The following is a 19,120-nucleotide window of genomic DNA, read 5'->3' as shown; positions in this document are numbered from 1 at the left end:
CATATATAGGTAGCTCATCAACTCTAGCTTGTCTTGAAAACTGTATGTATAATGCGTAACGTTGATACCACTAGCGTAGCTTAGCTCGTGGTGAATTAGCCACTAACACACGGACCTAAAAATGATGTGAAAGTGTGGATGTGGCATTTATATCGTGTGCCTTAGTCGACCAGCGTCGAAGTGGAGGATTTTATTTTGAAAAAGAAAGAAAGAAAGAAATGGTGAACTGTGGCATACCGGCGCGTTTATGTTAGCCTGCTAATGCTAACTAACTAGCAGTCTGGCTAACAGGAAAACGGGACCGGCCAGTCAGCAGACTGACAGACAGCAGCCGAGGTGGGTGGAGTTAAAAACACTGGAGGGGACCCGAAGGAAGCTTTCACAATAGCTTTTGAGTTTGTAAGATGTGATGTGTGTATGTCATATTGGTCCCTGCAGCTTTGAAGTATTTAATATCGTGTTTATTATTTGAAGAGAAGGGGAAATTTAAGGGATGCACATTGTCTACGTGATGAGAAAACTTGAGTGCAAAACTTTAACTTCTCTTTTCAAAAACTTAATAAAAAAATAATGATTCTTTTAAAACTCTCTATTTTGTTTTTTTGGTTGAATCTGTAACACACAGTTTCAAAGTCTATGTCTGGAACAGATTTAATTGATCTAGTGGCTGTGTCTAAAAGTCAAATTGGCATGTCTAATGAGAAATTAACCTAGGTTTTGATTATTTCAGTAGTTAGGCTCTTGATGCAGACCAGATGAGAGAAAAATGCGAATTCATTACGTTTGTTTCTACATCAATCCAAATAATGTTAACTGTCAATTTAAGTTGTGGATTTATACTGCCTTCCAATTACCACTTAAGTTTATTTCAGAGCTGTCTTCAATAATGCATTTATACTTATTCTCTCCAGCTACATGCAAGGCTGTGTCAGCTTTTCAAAATCAATGACGACTCTGTAAATAATATTATTTGACAAGAGATCAGCTCTGTCAGATATAATACTGCACCGTCTCTTGGTGGAAATGGAATGCAGCATTGTGTTATTTGATAGAAACGTTCATGGCAGTCTGATAATTTAATGAGTCGCTGTGAGGCAGTGCATCAGTGTCAGAAGCAGAGCTGCAGTGAATTGATTCCTTTTCAACAGAATTTAGTTTGCTTATATTATTCTCAAGATAAAAATTTCAAACTTTATGTTTAGGTGTATTGGTTTATAGATCTTCATGATGTGACTGAATAGATTTAATCTTTGAAACTGAACCTAAAGTGCCGTCTCATGTAAGGCATAAGTAATTTTTTGGTGAGCTAGCTGCCACAGACGGCCGAGCTTTTCTATTTTTTACTGCTACATGACTCGTCACCAGTTTCAGTGATTCACCAGTAATGTGCTTGTTTTCAACTACCCAATCATGTGCTAAGTGTGTCATCATGCACATGGGGATTTTATGGCCCTGCACGTGTCGCAGACGTGCATGACATCATGAAAATATTTCATCTCATTTGTTGAAACCTACCATTTTCTTGCTTGCTTTAGATGAATGAGAGCAAGCCTAATATAAAGCTTTACAAGCATGTGACTTTTGCACTTCCTGTGTCTCAATTATGTGCCTGTTTAAAAGGAGAATGCAATGAGTGGGTGAAAGTATGATATCCGCACAGTTCCCATGTGTTATGCCGCTAAGTGTGTCGCAGCATTGTGCAGTGTCATATCTGATGTAAGTGACACCAAGATGGCTTTTGAGTCGGACATAGTTTTTGTCATGTCAACACGCTCCTTTCTGCAGTCTCTTCAACCGCGGCTCTACTCAACACTGGCTCCCTGATCTGTCAGTAAATAGCCAGCCTCTAGGTAACAAGAACACACCACAAGCATTCAGTCATTATAATTTTACACATCTTCACCAGCTTGTGGACTTGCACCAAGCCTTTTGGCTTTGAGGGCTCAGTGATATCACTATCATTTCTCTAAACCAGCTCCCATTTAAACAACAGGCTCGAGGGATGACGGACTTCTGTGGTTTGAAACTGCTGCGACACCAGTTCAGAAAGCCACCTGTAGTTATCAAATCTCCAAAGTAATCATCTCTTAGTTTAGAGAGTGGATGTCTGAATTGTTTTTTGGAAAGTAACTGTTTACTGTCATGAGATTACAGATAAACAATACCACTTGAAGACGTTAAGTGAAGTGCAAATTGTATTTCTTGTGTGTTGTGTCTGTATTGATCTTTGTTGTCAGTTCAGTCTTGAGAGATTAGCACTTGGAAAATTGTTGTTTTCTGCTTTAAAAGAGAAATCTTTTCGTTCAAAAATATCAACATGGCGTTCGCTTCTGTCTTCATTTCTCTAAACAAATTGCCTCCCACATCCCAAACACCCTCGAGGCTGCTCATTTTTTTTTCAGCAAAAATGTTGCGTTTTGGTTTTCCTTACTTTTTTTGTCTTTTTGTCCTCCCGTTTAGATTTGTGTAAACTTGAAGCAATGGACAGTGACTCGCAAGCCGCCTCTGAGCGAATTCTGCTAGAGCCATACAAGTACCTGTTGCAGTTGCCAGGTGAGTCTTTTTCCATGTCACTGGCTGCAGAGTGGTGGGAGAGGTGGGGACATACAGACACACAGCTGAAAGGTCATCTAAAGCCATGTGTGGAGCTTAGAGCTACACTGAGCCCTGACCCGCTCACATCTTGTTAGCCACACTGGATCATAGCATCAGCAAGATGCCTTAAATGAGGAATGTGATGAAAGGCTCCAGTGTGCACACAGCAGACATAATCACAGAAAACATTCACCATGAAGCACAACATGAATGGAGATGTGTTGCAAGTTCTTGGTCAATGCTAACACCCAGCTTTGTATTATTACAAGGTGTTGCCTAATTTCATGTAAGTGCATGCATGTTACGGTCGACTTTGTTTTACATGGTGCACGTGGAACACAATTGTGTCATCTGACTTATTGGTGCCTAAATTTCAAATCTGCATTTTGGCAGCAGCATATGGTCTCACCACGTCAAAGATGTTGTTTTGTCCTGGTCTAAATGATGATGCTTTTCATTTAAACATTTCACTACAAAAACAGTAGACGGACGTTTGAACATGAGCAGATTTGTGTGATAACATCTACTCATATTTGAGGCTGTCTTTATAAACGATGACTCCAAACGGGAATAAAACAGAACAGTTTGAGAAATTACAATTTTAATGCCCAGAAGTCAGCAAGCTGTGCGTTCTTCTGGAAATGTTTCACAACCCAGTTTTCTGGAGTCTAATTTCTCTTGATAGAGAGCTCATGTGCAGCTGTTGAGGAGGCAGACATTATTTGTTTGTTCAGTTTTGATTGGTCACTTTTTGTCAGTGGAGAAGTGACTGACCTGACATCAGAATTTTATTTGGGGAAATAGGACAAGTCCCAGGGGTCTCAGTTAGTTTGGGTGTTTTCCTTTGTTGCGGTGCCGCTGTGTCATTCAGGCTCATGAAATAAGATTATTTTAAAGTCTTGCCACAGACATTTTCCTTAAAAGAGAGTTTTCTGTCATAGTTTTGGCAATTGTACTCATCCATGTCACTATTTAGATTGTGGACGTGAGCGCTCAGCGGGAAATGGCTTTAGAACAAAACCCAGTCAGGTCAAAGATATACTCCCCTTAAACTTGTGTCTGTGAACAACAGAAAACTTCCTGTGCTTAACTTAGAGCAGCTGGACGACTTTTCTTCTTTGACTTCCTGACAGTTGACAGTTCCTGTAGCCAGGTCACGTCCCACCTCCGCTGTTGCCTAAACAGAGCTGTGTGCCTCGGCAAGCTTAACTCTGAATTAGCTCTCCAGTAGAAAAAGAAAGAACAGAGTTGATGTTCATGGTGTTGATAACTGCGTGTGATAGGATGGAATGAGATATTTCAAATTGTGTGCCATGCTGGTGTTTTCTGGTCTTGTTGTAAAGCTGTGTTTATAACAGTGAGGATGTGATCAGTATCATGTTTACCTGGTTATACTGGCTGAAGTTATCACAATACGATACGAGTTCTAAAAGTGTTTGTCAGTGGGGGTGGTGCCACCCCCCAGTGCGAGCTAAGAGAACATTGAGGGGCGCTGAAAGCAATCTTTGTGAAAGGGCAACGTTAATGTGGGGTCGAATCTTCTCTAAAATTTCATCAACATGCCATTTACTGTGTCAGTGCAGGAAAATGGATGCTATCTTCCTTTGCACTCCCCGTGGAGGAAATTTAACAAGCTTTCTTCCTCTTAAAGCCGAGGACACACAGTGAACACTGTTATCGCCTCACTCATTTTCAAAGAGGGATATTCCACCGTTGGACTTCATGTGACGTCACCTTAGCTTCTAGCATTCAGACACACAATATAACGCCACTCTAAAACCAGACACCTGCCACCTGACAAGCTGAGTCACGGCTACACCGTCAACCGGCTTAATTCCAGCAGAGACGGGGGAGGTTATGTAGCAGAAATTCTTCTCTGCAGCTTCTTAAACAGTTAGAAGGGCTCAAAGAAAGTCGTATCTAAAGCCACCTAAAAGCTCACTGCAAAGAGCGCTCCAACTTCACCTCCAGAGAGATCCAGACGACTGCTGCTGCCCAGAGAGCGATCCAAGCACACTATGTCAGAGGGAACAAAGGCCGTGACCAAGTACACCAGCTCCCAATCAACTTAGTGTATAGACTTTTTAGTGATTTAACAGAAAAAATATACAAAATTATGATTCAGGGAGGACAGTTAGCCTATGTTTTGTTTGATTAGGGTCAGTAAGGGACCTGTATAAATGAGTCGGGGGCGCTGGCCCGAAAAAGGTTGAGAACTTAAGTTCAGTTTCTCTGGGAAAATGTAGCTACCACCCACCAGCTGTGTCGCCATAGACCTCCACAAAGTGTTCATTCTCAAGTATCAGCGACAAAAGGATTCAAAGAAAAAAAATACTAGTGTCAGCAAAGCCTGAGCGATAACGCCCCATTTTTCAGTGTAGAGTGAGCTGATGATTTGCACCGGTATTCATTGTGAAGGATGCAATTTAGGCTTATCTTTGCCTTTTCCTTTGTATACTAAAGTACGTACGTTTTTGACTATTAAAACAATTGTTTTCTGCTCTCTTCTCAGGAAAGCAAGTGAGGACGAAACTATCCCAAGCGTTTAACCACTGGCTTAATGTTCCAGAGGACAAACTGCAGGTGAGAAATCAGCCATTTCAAGCCTCTTAACATTCAGGGTTGTCTGATGTTTATTGTTGCAGATGGGCCCACGAAGGTGAAACGATGGCGCGCTCATTCCGAATAGGCAATTTATTTTGTAATGCAGCCAGAGTGTTCTGTCAGCTGGGTTGTTCCAAACTGAATGTAAATGTAAAGCCAGGATGTAGAGCGCAGAGCATCCATGATTGATTACAGGAGCTTCTTAATGCAGCCGAGGATCAAGTGGAATGAAATGAAAAGGCTGGAGCGATGCTTTCAGAAACAAACCTCTTCTATATTTGTTTCATATGTTGGTTGAAAATTGCAGCTTTTCCTTAGTGCTGATTTCATGAATTGTTGATGTTGGATGCATTTTTTTCCTCATGAAGGTGGTGGAGCTTGAGTAAGAACAGTTGAGCATCCAGCAGACATGGACCAACATTATCATCCGATCTGAGTTATGTTTCTGTCTTGCTGGACGTTTGACTGCCTTCATTGTTTGTCTGTGGTTTGGTTATTCAAAGTGGGTTTATCAGACCCCCCCCCCCCCCCCCCCCCCCCCCTTCTGAAAATGGCTACTTGTGGCTGTTGCAAACAAGTTTAAGACTGAAGTGAGACTGAGCCACACAGTAAAGGGTGGGCCCTAGAAACAAAGAAAGAGGATAAAAAAGGCCAAAAAGCTGCAGAGCTGGTTGATAGAGTGATTCGTTTGTCAAACTGTTTAAGAGATGATTGTGAGGTTTACTGCTTTAAGGCTCAGCCTAGTAGCCCATTACCAGACCCCTGAATTGCTGTCCTCTTCACACATCCTTTGGAGCAATTGAGGAAGGTCTGGTGTAGCTCTGGTGAATGGCTTTTCAGCCAGCTGGAGGAACAACTGCGCTCATTGGTGACTTTGTGGGTTAAGATTACGGTCGATGTGACTAACGGTACCAAGCTGTGTCAGATCAGGGCATCTTATGCTCTGTTCATATTTCTTCATTGTCTTAGCACAATCCACAGCCGAGCCCTTTTTATAAAGAATAATGGAAGACCGTTTTGCATACAAATGCAGCTTGAAATGAATTAAATATGTGTACCTAAATCACAAAGTATCATTCAAACTGTGGCACTGATGAAGTCCTCCCCACTGTCGATTTGTTCATAACACTCGCACTCTTTGCTCTCTATTGTTCATGTTGAAAAGGCACTTCCCGTTGCATCTACTGTTTCATATCTACTCATGACTCAGGGATTTCGAGTTGCTCAGTGGTGGTGCGTTCAAAATAACTTCATTTAATATAATTACAAAGAGCACTTCTCAAAGTTACGTTTAAAAGAACACAAAACAAAATGAAAGTAAAACAGTGTCGGCTAAGTAGCTATTGTTGGCTGCAATACAAACAAAAGTGCGACACAGCAGAAACATAATAGTCATCAAAAGCTTTCACATGAAGTTTCCATGCAGAAGGGAAGGGAAACCTGCCCACTAAAACTGTATTTCTACCATTTTCATAACAGTTAGCAGCATTTTGACGTGAAACAGATTCTAGGTTTTCCTCGTTCTTTCACTTCTGCTTTTAAATCTTCAAGAGTTGCAGGTTGCTTTCAGGTCCGGTCATGATGGTTTTTGCTCAGGCTGTGGTTTGTGTTTGGCTGTTAGTGTCCATATCCGTATGTGTTGACAGTTCAACATGTCTGTCTAGTTTTGTGTTGGGATTGTGCCTGACAACAGGTGCAAATGATGCGCAGTGTGCACTGCATTCACGTCACCGCATTTTCATGCATATCAGCTTCTGTTTCCTCACATTCAGGCCACATCTTTGTCTTTATGGCTTTGTATGCATGCTGGTTATGTGGCATCCAACCCTCCTACTACTCCTATACTCATACTACTCATACTACTACTGCTATTACTCAGACGATTGGCTGAATAAGACCAAATAGTCAGATTTCTGTCTGTCATCTGCCACCTTGCCTTCTCCTCTTAATATTCCTCTACATCATCTGAAAAGAACAAAAATCTATTCAAATGGAGTTTCTAACAAGGATGAGTCCTCTGCGAGTTGAGATGGTCTTTAAATTCTATTCACAAAGCACTTTAACTGATTGCAGGTGAGCTGTTGTCAAGCAAAGTGCTGCAAAATGAAATCCCAGACTGTAAAGCATTGTGTTTTTTCCCTCGTCACACTGGATTTTTCTGAAAAGTTGGATGGAAAACAGAAGTTCTGATGACTGCAATGGAGATGATATCAGTTGCAATAGTTGTTTCGAATCCAGGCGTTTCCCTGAATGTGGCTTGGCTGGACAGTTTGCTTACTGTATGCTAATGCCACGTGATAAAATACATGTAACACTTTATTTTGAAAGTGAAGTGAAAGAATGCCATAAAATCAGTGTTGGTTTATGCTTTTGAAATGAAAACGGGTAGGTCATGGCAGCTAACTGGTTTACTGTACAGTCTGTTCCTGACGGGGCAGAGAATGAGAGTGAGAAGGAAATATTTGGCAGCATTTGAGGACTGTTTGTGTAGTTAAAGACATACTGCACCCACATTAATCTCCAGTGAGAGGCTACTGCTTCTTCAGCTTCTTGTGTCCCTGATCACCTCTGTGAGCAAAGGATTAGCATGATTCAAGTAGCAGGCAAACCTACGCCTCCACTCATCCATTACAGTGCTGTAACATCTTGTTGAATGCTGGCTGATTAGATTGCAACGGACATATTGAAGCACATACACAGATAGCGGGCTGATAGGCATTACTGCTTTTCCTCCGATTAATTTCAGACTCGCCATTTAGGATTTATTGGTTTTATTGAGCAGGACCCTCCCCACTGTCCGCTTAGGGAGATCAGGCCATCGACCTTATTATACTGAGAGCATTAGCATTGTTACGGCTGAATACTGGTCCTGTGTCCAGCAATGAAGATATGGAGACTAATCTGCGTTGTTCTGAATCTACATGCCTCTGCAGAATGCGAAGTGTTGAGCTTGTCAGGTCTCATTAGGTTTGCTGTTCAACAGGTCTCCCTTTGTCCTGAATGTTTTATAAACCCTCCCCCAAACAGAGGAATCCTGCTTCTGCAGCGAAGCTCAGAGGTGGCACTGTTGTCTCCTGCGGTCATTTCATCTTCCACTGCACGATAAAAGCCTCAATGAGAAAAATAGGTGCATGTGTGCGAGAGAGTAATAAAGTTGTCAGTCTCTTCTCAGGAATATTATAGATCAGTGCTGTCATGTCAGCCCTCCTCCTGCTACAACATCTCACACGCTGCATCAGTAGAGATGTATTTAATTCCAGCTTTCGCACTGCTGTTACGGCGGGTTGTGTGTCTTGGAATCAGAGGATTGACTCAGCATTCAAAGTGGCATTTTTGAATGTTTCCACGTCACGCGCTGCTGTTTCTTGACTGGAGCGCTGACATTTTCAAGGCAGGAGCGTATATGCACCTGGAGGCTGTGATGACACGTTAGCCTGAGAGTTTTGAGTTTGACTGATCGGTTTTTGAGATTAAACTATACATGTCAGATTGGAGGCAGATCTCTTGTTCTCCTGATGATTCCACTTCAGCACAGTTTCCTTGTCACGGTACATCGGGCAGTTATCTCCCCATATGACTCCCCCACACACACACACTCGTTCTGTGTGTGTAGTAGCTCTGTAAACTCCTGCTGAACCCAACATACAGACTCCTCTCGTCATCATTAGCACACTGCTGCCAAGAAGTCGCCACCATGGAAACAACCGTGCCTTCAGATAGATGGAGGCAGCGACAGTGGCACACTGTCTCATTCATTTGGCAATGAATTTTTTATCAGGCCCCCATATGTGCTCCTCTACAGTGTAGTACAGCACAGCTTGTGGAGGTTTGGGAAATTCCCCCTGTACACACATCAGTTGCCTTGTGGCCTTCAGCTGTGTTCCTGGTCTTTGACACTTTAACGGATATTGTTAATAATAATACTAATAATATAATAATAATAATAATAATAATAGTGTTATAGTGATATTTTCATACTGTTGTAAGCCTAAGCAGCTACTCATGAATGCTGAGTGATATAATAATAAAAATTATCTCTTTTTAAACAGGTCAAATTTCGAGATACAACCTGTAATGTGTCAGAGGGTTATCGTTACATGGAGCAGATAAGCTGTGACAACAGCAGATTATATTGCATTAGAGGCTGGATCAGGCCAGACGGTACATCTGTAATACATTTGCACTGTAGCGTTTTCCCCAGGAAAGAGTCTGGCTGCAGTAGTGAACCAGACAGATCCTGACACATCTCATCTGAAGATCAACACAGTTAATGGATGACAGACTGAACAGTTGCCACACTCATTGAATATATGACCTTTGCCGAAATGGCTCCTCTGCTCTTTTACTTAAATGCTAATGTTTTATTTCCTAAAAGTATCAATTCTTTATGATGGCAGTAAAGGTGTTGCTTGTCTGTAAAACACTGCAAGGGAACCCTGTATTGTAGAGGAGTTGACCAGTTATGGGCTCCATTACGCACACTGGGGAAAATTGCCTTTGGCTTCACCACACAGCATCAAAAACAATAGAAGACAATTGATGAGGACAAACAGAAGGGACAGGGTATCAGCAAACAACATGATTTAAAAGATTAAGAGTGGTTTCTTGATCAGATTAGCAAAAATAGCAGGACGTCTGCCATATTTTGTTATATTTGCACACTAAAACCACTGTTTTGACTGAATGAGAGAGCATGTTTGAATGACACAATCCAGTAGGCGTGCTGTGTAATCATGTGGGATGAACATGTTAAAACCTTGGCCAGACTTCAACAGTGCTGCAGTCTGACTCAGGTGTACTTGTAGTGGTTAGCACCTACTATAGTCCCTGTAAGTGAGACAGGTTTATGCATGCACTTAAATGACTTGCCTGCTTCGGAGTTATTTCTCCTCAACATATTGGACTCGGTGCACTCATTTGTTGTGAAGGAGCCTCTGCATTCTTAATGGACCGCTGATTGTAGCTTTGGCAAACAGTGAGTTTCTGAGTCAGTAACCTCCGGTGATAATCAATAAAGTCCTGCGGAGTAGTGAATGCTTTCGGCACTTAAACAGCAGCATCACACAGCGACAGCCTGACTAGTTCAAAGAGTAGTTGGAGAGCCTCGACACTCAAAGGCCAAAACTTGAAAATTGTTGGTGCTTGTGTTCGGGTTTGATAGCTGCTGCTGTTTTCTCAGGCTGTTTTGATGTGAATTTTGTGCCTGTTTCCCTTTATCCTGACAGGGAATTGTAATTCAGAGAGACTGCAGCGTTTTTGCAACAAACCTCTGAATCCTGTAGCATGTTTGCGTATGTGTGCATTCATTGTAGCTTCACCCACAGCCCCCCTCTCGCGTAAGTGGCTCACGGAGGTTGCAGGGCGAGCGAGAGTTGAGACCCTGCAGAAGGAAAGGTTGTGTTTGGCGGATAAACTGCTCGACTGGCCCAGCCTTGGCCATCTGCCTGACCCACTGAGCCTCTCTTTGTGCTCCCCCAGCCCCATGCAAACAGCTTTCATTACCGGGCCACACCACTTGTCTTTTAAATCAGCGGAGCACTCCAGCAGGCTGCACGGCCAGCTCAAGACAGCAGACACCTGATGGCAGCTCTGGCTGTTTTGTGTCACACATGGTCTTGAGACAAAGCCATTTTTTGTTATCAGGTTGAGGCTCTTCCTGAAGGAGGCAGGACGTTTACTACGGCTGTGCGCTCCAGTGATAAATCACTGCTGCAATTTCAGCAAGCGAAGTATCTATGCAGCACATGTGCTGCCTCATATTGGTGAAAAGGTCTAAACAAGAACGTGTCCGTCGTCTCACCACAGCAGCGCATGTGTGTTAATGTTTACCCTGTTGGAGCTTGTTGTCATTTATGGCTTAAGTTAAGTACTGAGCCATGGTGAAAGTGTGCTAAGCCCTGTAGTGTCACATGCAATTACTCAACCATGTGAATACATCTCCTCTGAGCTCATCATGCTGCTGTGGCTCTCCTGGTCACAAGACCTGAATTTTAATAAAATGGACAGTGGTCAGTCTCTGAATCTGAATGTGAAACAGCAGCAGTCTGAACTCACTCCCTCTGAATGACTACCTGGTTTGTTTCAGCGACATCTGTTTTGTTTGCTGATGAAGACTGTAGCCGGTGGAGCAGCAAAGGCAAGAGTGTAGACATGGCACCCTCTGCTGTATACAAGATGTAATGCATAATTTAAACAGAGCTGTCTGTGTTAGTAGTCAAGAGCCGGGAAAAGCAACTTTTCTCAGCGTATGCATCATCGCAACAGCTCCTGAAAGTTCATACAGCAAAACTCAGAAACATTGTTACGATGAAATGGAAAATATGATTGAGTGTTTCTTTCCAGGCTCAATAATTCTCAAACTATTAATTCATTTCTGCATAATCGTATAGTTTAATGATGAGGTTCGTTTGTCTTGTTCAGGTGATCATCGAGGTGACTGAGATGCTGCACAACGCCAGCTTGCTCATAGACGACATCGAGGACAGCTCCAAGCTGCGGCGAGGCTTCCCGGTGGCCCACAGCATCTACGGCATTCCCTCCGTCATCAACTCGGCCAACTACGTCTACTTCTTGGGGTTGGAGAAGGTGCTGACTCTGGAGCATCCCGAGGCTGTCAGAGTGTTTACCCGGCAACTGCTGGAGTTGCACCGCGGTCAGGGCCTGGACATCCACTGGAGGGACACCTACACCTGCCCCACTGAGCAGGAGTACCGCAACATGGTGCTGCAGAAAACCGGAGGTCTCTTTGGCCTGGCTGTCGGTCTGATGCAGCTCTTCTCAGAATGGAAGCAGGACCTGAAACCCCTCCTGGACACACTGGGCCTCTTCTTCCAGATCCGCGACGACTACGCCAACTTGAGCTCTCGCGAGTACAGCGAGAACAAGAGCTTCTGCGAGGACCTGACCGAGGGCAAGTTCTCGTTCCCCACCATTCACGCCATTTGGTCGCGCCCAGAGAGCACCCAGGTGCAGAACATCCTGAGGCAGCGCACAGAGAACATGGACATCAAACGGTACTGTGTGGACTACTTGGAGAAGGTGGGCTCGTTCGCCTACACCCGTCAGACTCTGCGGGACCTGGAAGTGGAGGCCTACCGCCTCATCAGGGAGTTCGGGGGAAACCCTCAACTGGAGAGCCTCGTCAAACACCTCAGCCAAATGCATCACGAGGCCGAAGCCACAGCAGAGTCCAGCGCTGAGCCACACTCAAGCCACAACCACTGACCTCATCCACCTTTGACTGCTACGAGACTCACACACACTCCGCACACCTTTGCTAATACGCAGACATATTCTGCCCAACACACGTACCTGTATGTTACATTCACAAGGAGTCACTTAACTTGAACATTTGAATTCTGGCTGGCAGCCTCAAACGTTGCCTCTCTTTCATGTGCTGGATGGCATCCTTCAAGTGTTGCTTAACAAATTATGCATCAGCCAGTTTTGTATCCAGGTGTAGCTGTGCTGTCAGTGGAGGAAGTCAGCTGAAATAGAAACTTAACTTCTTCTGCTTTTAGGTTTGCTTTTCTGAAGGGGAAAAATAAGAAGCTGGCAGCGGATCGTCACAGCCTTCCTTTTCCTTCCTTTCTACGTGTACTGCAGTGCATATATATATGTATTTTTTATATTTTGCCACCAAATGAAAGTTGTTTATCTAGGGCTGAGTGAATGCTGGGTGTTTTTTTTTTTCTGAAATCCTTGTTTAAAATAAGACTTGGAGGTCTCGATTGTGTGTCGTGTGATTTGGGGATCCTTAATCATTAAGCTGCCAGAGTGCCAATCCTGTAGAAAAGACCTCTGCAACTGTCTACTTGTTACGTAACACGCCAGCATTATATGCAAAGTAGCGCTCTTGCTGTTTATGCTCGGCTGTATATGAACATTCTGTTGATGCTTTGGCTTATCGGCAGACTGTTTCCATCTGGTTCAGATTCAACACAGCTCTTCACATCTCCAATATTTTTTTAGGGCGATTAAGTAAGTAAAAATTTGTAAGTAGACACTGCTGCAGTTGATAACTTATCTGTTGAATAAAAAAAACCTTTTAAAGATAATCTGCGGCCTTGTCTCCACTTGAACAGAACATGTTAAATGTCAAGGGGGGAGAGTGGGATCATCCTCCTCAGGTACATGTTAGCAGCACCATCTACTGAGCACACAGCTGTAATTGAAAATCAAACTTGTATTTGTGTCTGTAGTTCTGAGCTTCTTCCTACACTGGACCTGATGTCTTATCCAGGGACACACACCCTGCACACACCACCGTTACAGAACTCTGAGCCATCATTATCCATAGTATATGTAATAATAAGCTACTTCTGCAACTGCGTGCTGATTCAAGTTATTACAGAATTTGCTTGTACTGTGCTTTGTTTGGAGGAACCTTGACTGAGCGCTCACACAGCCCGGTTGCTATGGACATGCGAGCTGGGTCTGAAATACAAGGCACCAGTCATCTAAATCCTGTATTATTTGTTGCTTCTGTTAATACTGTTGTGAGTTTTTCTTCAGGCGCTGAAAGGAAGCGCAGCTCTTTGGACAGAGGCTATCTGTCCCAGACAGCTCTGTTGACTCACCCGAGCTCTCGCTCTTGACAGCTGCAATTCAGTTAATTGTGTGTCTTTCAGATTGAATTGTGGCTTCTCTGAAAAAACATCTATTCATCAAAATGTCAAATTCTTGAAAACCTGTAGGGAGCGGTTCCTCTGCTAATTTTCTCTCCAAGCAGCCACAAGTGCAGGAAAATGTGATGCAAATGCATTTGTGATTTGATAAACAGCGGAGACGTATGAAGTGGCTTTCACAGAGCTGACATAAGTCCATCACAGTAATCAAAGCCTCTCACAGTTCTCATTTCTTCTCTGTCTCGCGCTCTAGGTTTACTGGATTGATTTTCTCCACCCACAGCGTCTGAGCTCTGAGAGCAAAACAGAATAGGTTTTGTGTGAAGAGCGACATGGCTCACTCACTGTCTCCCTCATCCTCTGCAAGCTTTGGATTATTTATCACTGGGCTGCACTTTACACATTTGTGTTGCTTGGTAGCACTCCAATAGATATTTCATAAATATTCTTATGGCAACAACAAAATGCTGAGGAGCGCTGAGTTTGTACGGCTTCACCGATTTCAGTGTTCAGTTAATTATATATTCTTAAAAAAATGAGTCACTTGGGAGAAGTTTTCAGAGATTGCGCTTCCCTTTAAGTGCAGCTTGACAGATGTACACACATTTTGCTTTTTGGAGATGCCAGAACAACTGTGGTCCTTCGCTGTAGGGCTGCCGAGCTGCTCCATTGGAGCAACTGGCAGCACATTTTATTCCTCTACAAGAGCCTGAAATGAAAACCACCAGCACACTGTTGAATGCTTTCAACGTGACTTAGACTGGCTTACATATTGAACCATGTCGCATGATGGTACCCACGAAAGACGCTTTGAAGGAGCGACTCATTCGTTTGTTCCCTGCTGCATTCAGGGATAAGGTGAGAGATATTCTCTACCTGTTATTTTCCCATGAAGGGACCAAAACGAACACTTCAACTTCACCACCTTGTTTTGTTGCTCTCAGCCCAAACCCATTCATTCTCCCTGAAGACATTTGATTTTGAAATTGGCCACTTTAATTCTTAAGAAAGGCTGAGACTGTTTTGAATATTGATAGCAGGCCACTCTACAGCATGTCCCCTCGTCCAACAGTGTGGCACAGTGATGGTTTTTTAATAGTTTTTGGTCAATGTGGAGCTTAAAAATAAGCTTGAGGCTCAATTCATCGTTGGTTCGGTCATTTCATGGGATTTGTTGACTAGAAGACAAGTCTGGAGTATTGACACACTCATCCTTTAATGTCACTTGATATATGGGATGATTAAAAAGATAGTATTCATGCCGGCGTGGTTATCATGTTCACGTCACTGTTCCCAGAACAACTCATGTCCCAATACAGAATTCTGAAGCTCTCTCATGCCTGTAAAAACCTCACTGCGCCCCAACGTCCCACTGGGGGTAAAGAGGGATGACAAAGCGCTCATTTGTCTCCACCTGCAGTCGCTGTACTACACCAAACTGTCATTGAGTGTAAAGTGACTATGCTGATTAAAGGGGCACTCCAGGGATTTTATGCATTAAGGTCAGTTTATTCATTGTGTGGAGAAAATACGACTGAAAACTGCTGGATAGTGTTTGTGTCTCAGAGGGGAGCTTTCTAAAGAATGGGGGATTTAGAGATTACAAATTTACAATAAAATCTGTGTTACAAACTGTCTGAAAGTGGCTGCTTACTTGGTAGAAGTCTGTTTGGCCAGGGCCAAATTTGACCCATTCAAGGGAGTAGAAGTCCAGATATCATGTCCTCTGCTACATCAATTTTAACTATTCTTGCAGCCTCGTGCAAGTGCAAGAATAAATAGACGAGTGCCCTTTTAGTGCTGAACTGAGGCTAACTGCATTCACTTAGCTGACATCATGACATTTCTTCCACACATGGAGTTGCATCCGGTTACATCAAATGATTGAACGGTTTCCAAGAATCTCATCATCAGACCGATGAGCTAATTCATGATCCTCTTAAGACAGAACGTCTGTCAGTAATGGTTCAGTAATGACTGAATGACTAATTATCTCTCACAAACACTATCATAGTAAATCTGCAATGTCACTGCAGCAGGGCTCAAGAGGGCTTATGAAACTCTATGATTCACTCAGTATTTCCATCACTTTGTCAAAGATGCATGTAATTATGTGTACTGTCTAATAGCCAACCTTCTACTGAATGTAGCATCTGACTGATCCACAATGTCACACATTTCTCAGCAGTGTTCGGCAAATGTTTGCAAAAAGTGACAGCCACAACCTCACCGGGCTGAGACACTGTAGCTGCTATGGAAATGAGCGAGAGCTGTGGGTGCAGTGTCAAACTGGGAATGAAAATGTTGCCCCATTAGGGCATAGTTGTGTATCTAATAATATCTCCTCATTCCCGTGAATCAGAATCAGTCAGAAATACTGGTTTTAGATGCCGGGTGTCATGAATAAATGATTTCCTCCTCGTATTGGTGCGCACAGAGGAGGGGGGGTGTCGGAGAAGAGGAGGCTGATTGACAGCAATGTGTGATGCTCTGCGAGGAGAGTCTGGAGTTGTGTGAATGAGTATGCAGATGCACGCCGCTCAGCAGACTGTAAGCGGCTCTCTCAGATCTCGGACAGCTGTGCCTGATCTGAATCGTGGCGTCTTCACTTTGACACCACAGGTAAGTTTTCATTTTACCTTTACTGTATGTTTACACAGTGCGGTAAAGTGAGACACGTAGGTACTGCACATGTCCTCACAACTGGCATTTAGTTTATCTGTAAAGTGGCATTTTGCTTGAATAGTAGCCATGTTATTCCAAACGGGCGAGAACAGTGAATCCCTATCAGGGGTACTTGTACCCCACAGAGAACTTCTTTTGGATTTAGGTCAGGGGAATGTGAAGGCCAGTCAGTGACATCAAAGCCTTCGTCTTCCAGGAACTGCAGACACACTCTGGCCACATGAGGCCAGGCATTGTCCTGCACCAGGAGGACCGCAGGGCCCACTGCACCAGCGTAAGGTCTGACAATCACTGACAATCGCTCATCCCGGTACCTAACAGCAGTCAGAGCACCATTGGCTATGGCATGGAGGTCTGTGCGACCCTCCAAGGATATGACTCCCCAGACCATCACTGGATGATGTTACAGGCAGCACAACGTTCAGCACAGCGTCTCCAGACTCTTTGATGCCTGTCACATGTGCTCAGTGTGAACGTGCTCTCGTCTGTGAAGAGAACGGGGCGCCAGTGGCGGACTAGCCATTTCTGCTGTAGGGTGCTGGGCTGTGAGCACAGGTCCCACTAGAGGACGTCGGGCACCCATGCCACCCTCATGGAGTCTGTTTCTGACAGTTTGGTCAGAAACATGCACACCAATAGCCTGCTGGAGGTGTGGATTTTGTGGGGCACTGGCAGTGCTCCTCCTGCTGGGTTGACGCCCCTCTACAGCCCAGGCCAGCTCTCCTTGTATCTCCTCTCTTGAGACTGTGGCTACATTTACGATCATTTTTAAAAACTCCGGCCAAAGTGGAGATTTCTGAAAGCACCGTGTAAACAGTGTCAAACAGTGTTTTAGGTTCCAAAACGTCACAACATGCAACTGAAAATACTTAACATCATGTGACCGACCTATGTTTACACTCGCGTCCATAGGTTTGGCATAGTTATGATGCGCTCGACGGCGTATTCAACAACAACAACAACATTTTTGAAAATGATGTTGTGTGCACGATGTTATTTTTGAAGACAGAGGGGCTAAAATATCCGTTTTCCAAAATACCCTGCTGTGTGTAAACGTAGGCTGTGCTGGGAGGCACAGCGAACCTTCTTCTGACCACATGTATGGATGTGCCATCCTGGAGGAACTGCACTACCTGTGCAACCTGACTGGGCTGCAGGTGCCGCCTCATGCTATCAGTCATGACATGGACACTAACAGAACTCAAAACTAGAGAAGAATCAGTCAGGAAGGATGAGGAGAGAGCAACTGTCTGTAGCCACCACATGCGGAAGCATTCCCTTTGAGGGGGTTGGATTGCTTTTGCGTCTCCACTGCACCTGCTGTCAATTTCATTTGCACCAAAGCAGGTGTGATTGAGTCACAATCACTTGTTCTTCCTAAGTGGACAGATTGATATTCCTGAAGTTTAACTGACTTGGTTTTAAACTGTGACGATTAAGTGTTCCCTCCCATTTTGTTGAGCGGTGTGGCTAAAAGTTGACACAAACTGTTAGCTAAAAGTGATGGATTAACAGCTGAAACAGTTGGCTGAAAGTGGAGGATAAACAGTTGAAAATGCTAAATTACAACACTCAAGAGGAAGTCAATGTTGGACATCAGCTGGACATCAAGAAGATAAGTCAACTCAAATAATAGTCATAACTCAAATTCATAATGTCAAAACATTCTTGTATTCAATCTGCAGCAGGAGAAGATGAGTTTTGGGAAGAGGTGAGACTCCAGATGAAAAGGATTTATAAATACAATTAACTCGAGTGGCCAAGTTCTCTATTTTCTCAGAGCAGTGCTTGTTAAAGGCTAAATGGATGATTGCACTTTCATGGCAAAATATTAATAGAGTGAAAATAAGTCAGCGGTTCAGGGAATTGTACTCTTGTCATCGCTTAGAAAAGATTACACATGCGCTTAAGGGCAGAGAGGATTCAAACACGTGCGGGGTTTATTTAGATCAAACATATGGTTGAATCAAACGTTCTGGGTCGCTGAGATGAGCTGAGATCTTTTCATTACAATGTTTTGTTGTCAGAATATCTTGTTCTACTTTATCCTTTCACCATCCAGCTTTGGGAGCAACGAACATGTTCACAAATATTGATCTCTCGAGAACAAAGGAATTCTGGAGCAGCGTTTCCCTTTGACATGTTATTTCACACCATGTGCTCTTGCTTAGGCCAGTACATACGCCTTTTCCTCTGAACACGAGGCAGTTTTCAGCAGAGGACTACCCTCCACGTTATGTAAGCTCTGTAGATAGTGGCGGGAAATGAAGTGAGATAAAGTGGTGAATTTCAAACCTAAGTAGACTCATACGACACGGCCGCAATTTTTTGATAAACACGGTACAATTTGTCCCAAGTTGTTATGACAGCGGCTGATGTGGCTGATTTGATTGCCTGCTTGGATGAGTATATGTGAGAGAACAGGGCTCGTGCTACATGCACAGGGAATAAAGCAGGCAGAAGATGTGAAGCATATCTGAAAACACAAAATGCTAATAATTTAAACATCAGTGAGTGACAGAATCCCCACGGCTCTCATCAAAATTTAGACAAATTCAGGAACTCCATCCTCTAAAGAAGCACCAGAGCGGAAATGAGAAGCGAGCTTT

The 19,120-nt window shown here is 43.6% G+C and overlaps 2 protein-coding genes across 8 annotated transcripts in view; one reads left to right on the top strand and one right to left on the bottom strand.

Moving 5' to 3' along the window:
- Window positions 1–19,120, bottom strand: part of lyst (lysosomal trafficking regulator) — a 262,116-nt gene that overhangs the window by 162,648 nt on the left and 80,348 nt on the right. The gene's annotated exons all lie outside the window — the stretch shown is intronic.
- On the top strand, window positions 31–13,248 carry ggps1 (geranylgeranyl diphosphate synthase 1). The gene is made up of 4 exons (XM_070977612.1): window positions 31–336; window positions 2,461–2,553; window positions 5,108–5,178; window positions 11,620–13,248. The coding sequence occupies exons 2-4, from the start codon at window positions 2,481–2,483 to the stop codon at window positions 12,421–12,423; spliced, it is 948 nt and encodes a 315-aa protein (XP_070833713.1). The 5' UTR covers window positions 31–336; window positions 2,461–2,480; the 3' UTR covers window positions 12,424–13,248.

This window comes from Chaetodon trifascialis, chromosome 13 (genome assembly GCF_039877785.1).
Source record: "Chaetodon trifascialis isolate fChaTrf1 chromosome 13, fChaTrf1.hap1, whole genome shotgun sequence".
In the NCBI taxonomy this organism is placed as follows: Eukaryota; Metazoa; Chordata; class Actinopteri; order Chaetodontiformes; family Chaetodontidae; genus Chaetodon; species Chaetodon trifascialis.
This window is presented reverse-complemented; position numbering and strand designations above follow the sequence as displayed.

Excerpts from the sequence above, each read along its gene's own strand:
- ggps1 (XM_070977612.1), top strand. The coding sequence starts at position 2,481 with ATGGACAGTGACTCGCAAGCCGCCTCTGAGCGAATTCTGCTAGAGCCA. Across the intron at positions 2,554-5,107 it reads GTACCTGTTGCAGTTGCCAG|GAAAGCAAGTGAGGACGAAA; the intron begins GTGAGTCTTTTT and ends CTCTCTTCTCAG. Across the intron at positions 5,179-11,619 it reads TTCCAGAGGACAAACTGCAG|GTGATCATCGAGGTGACTGA; the intron begins GTGAGAAATCAG and ends TGTCTTGTTCAG.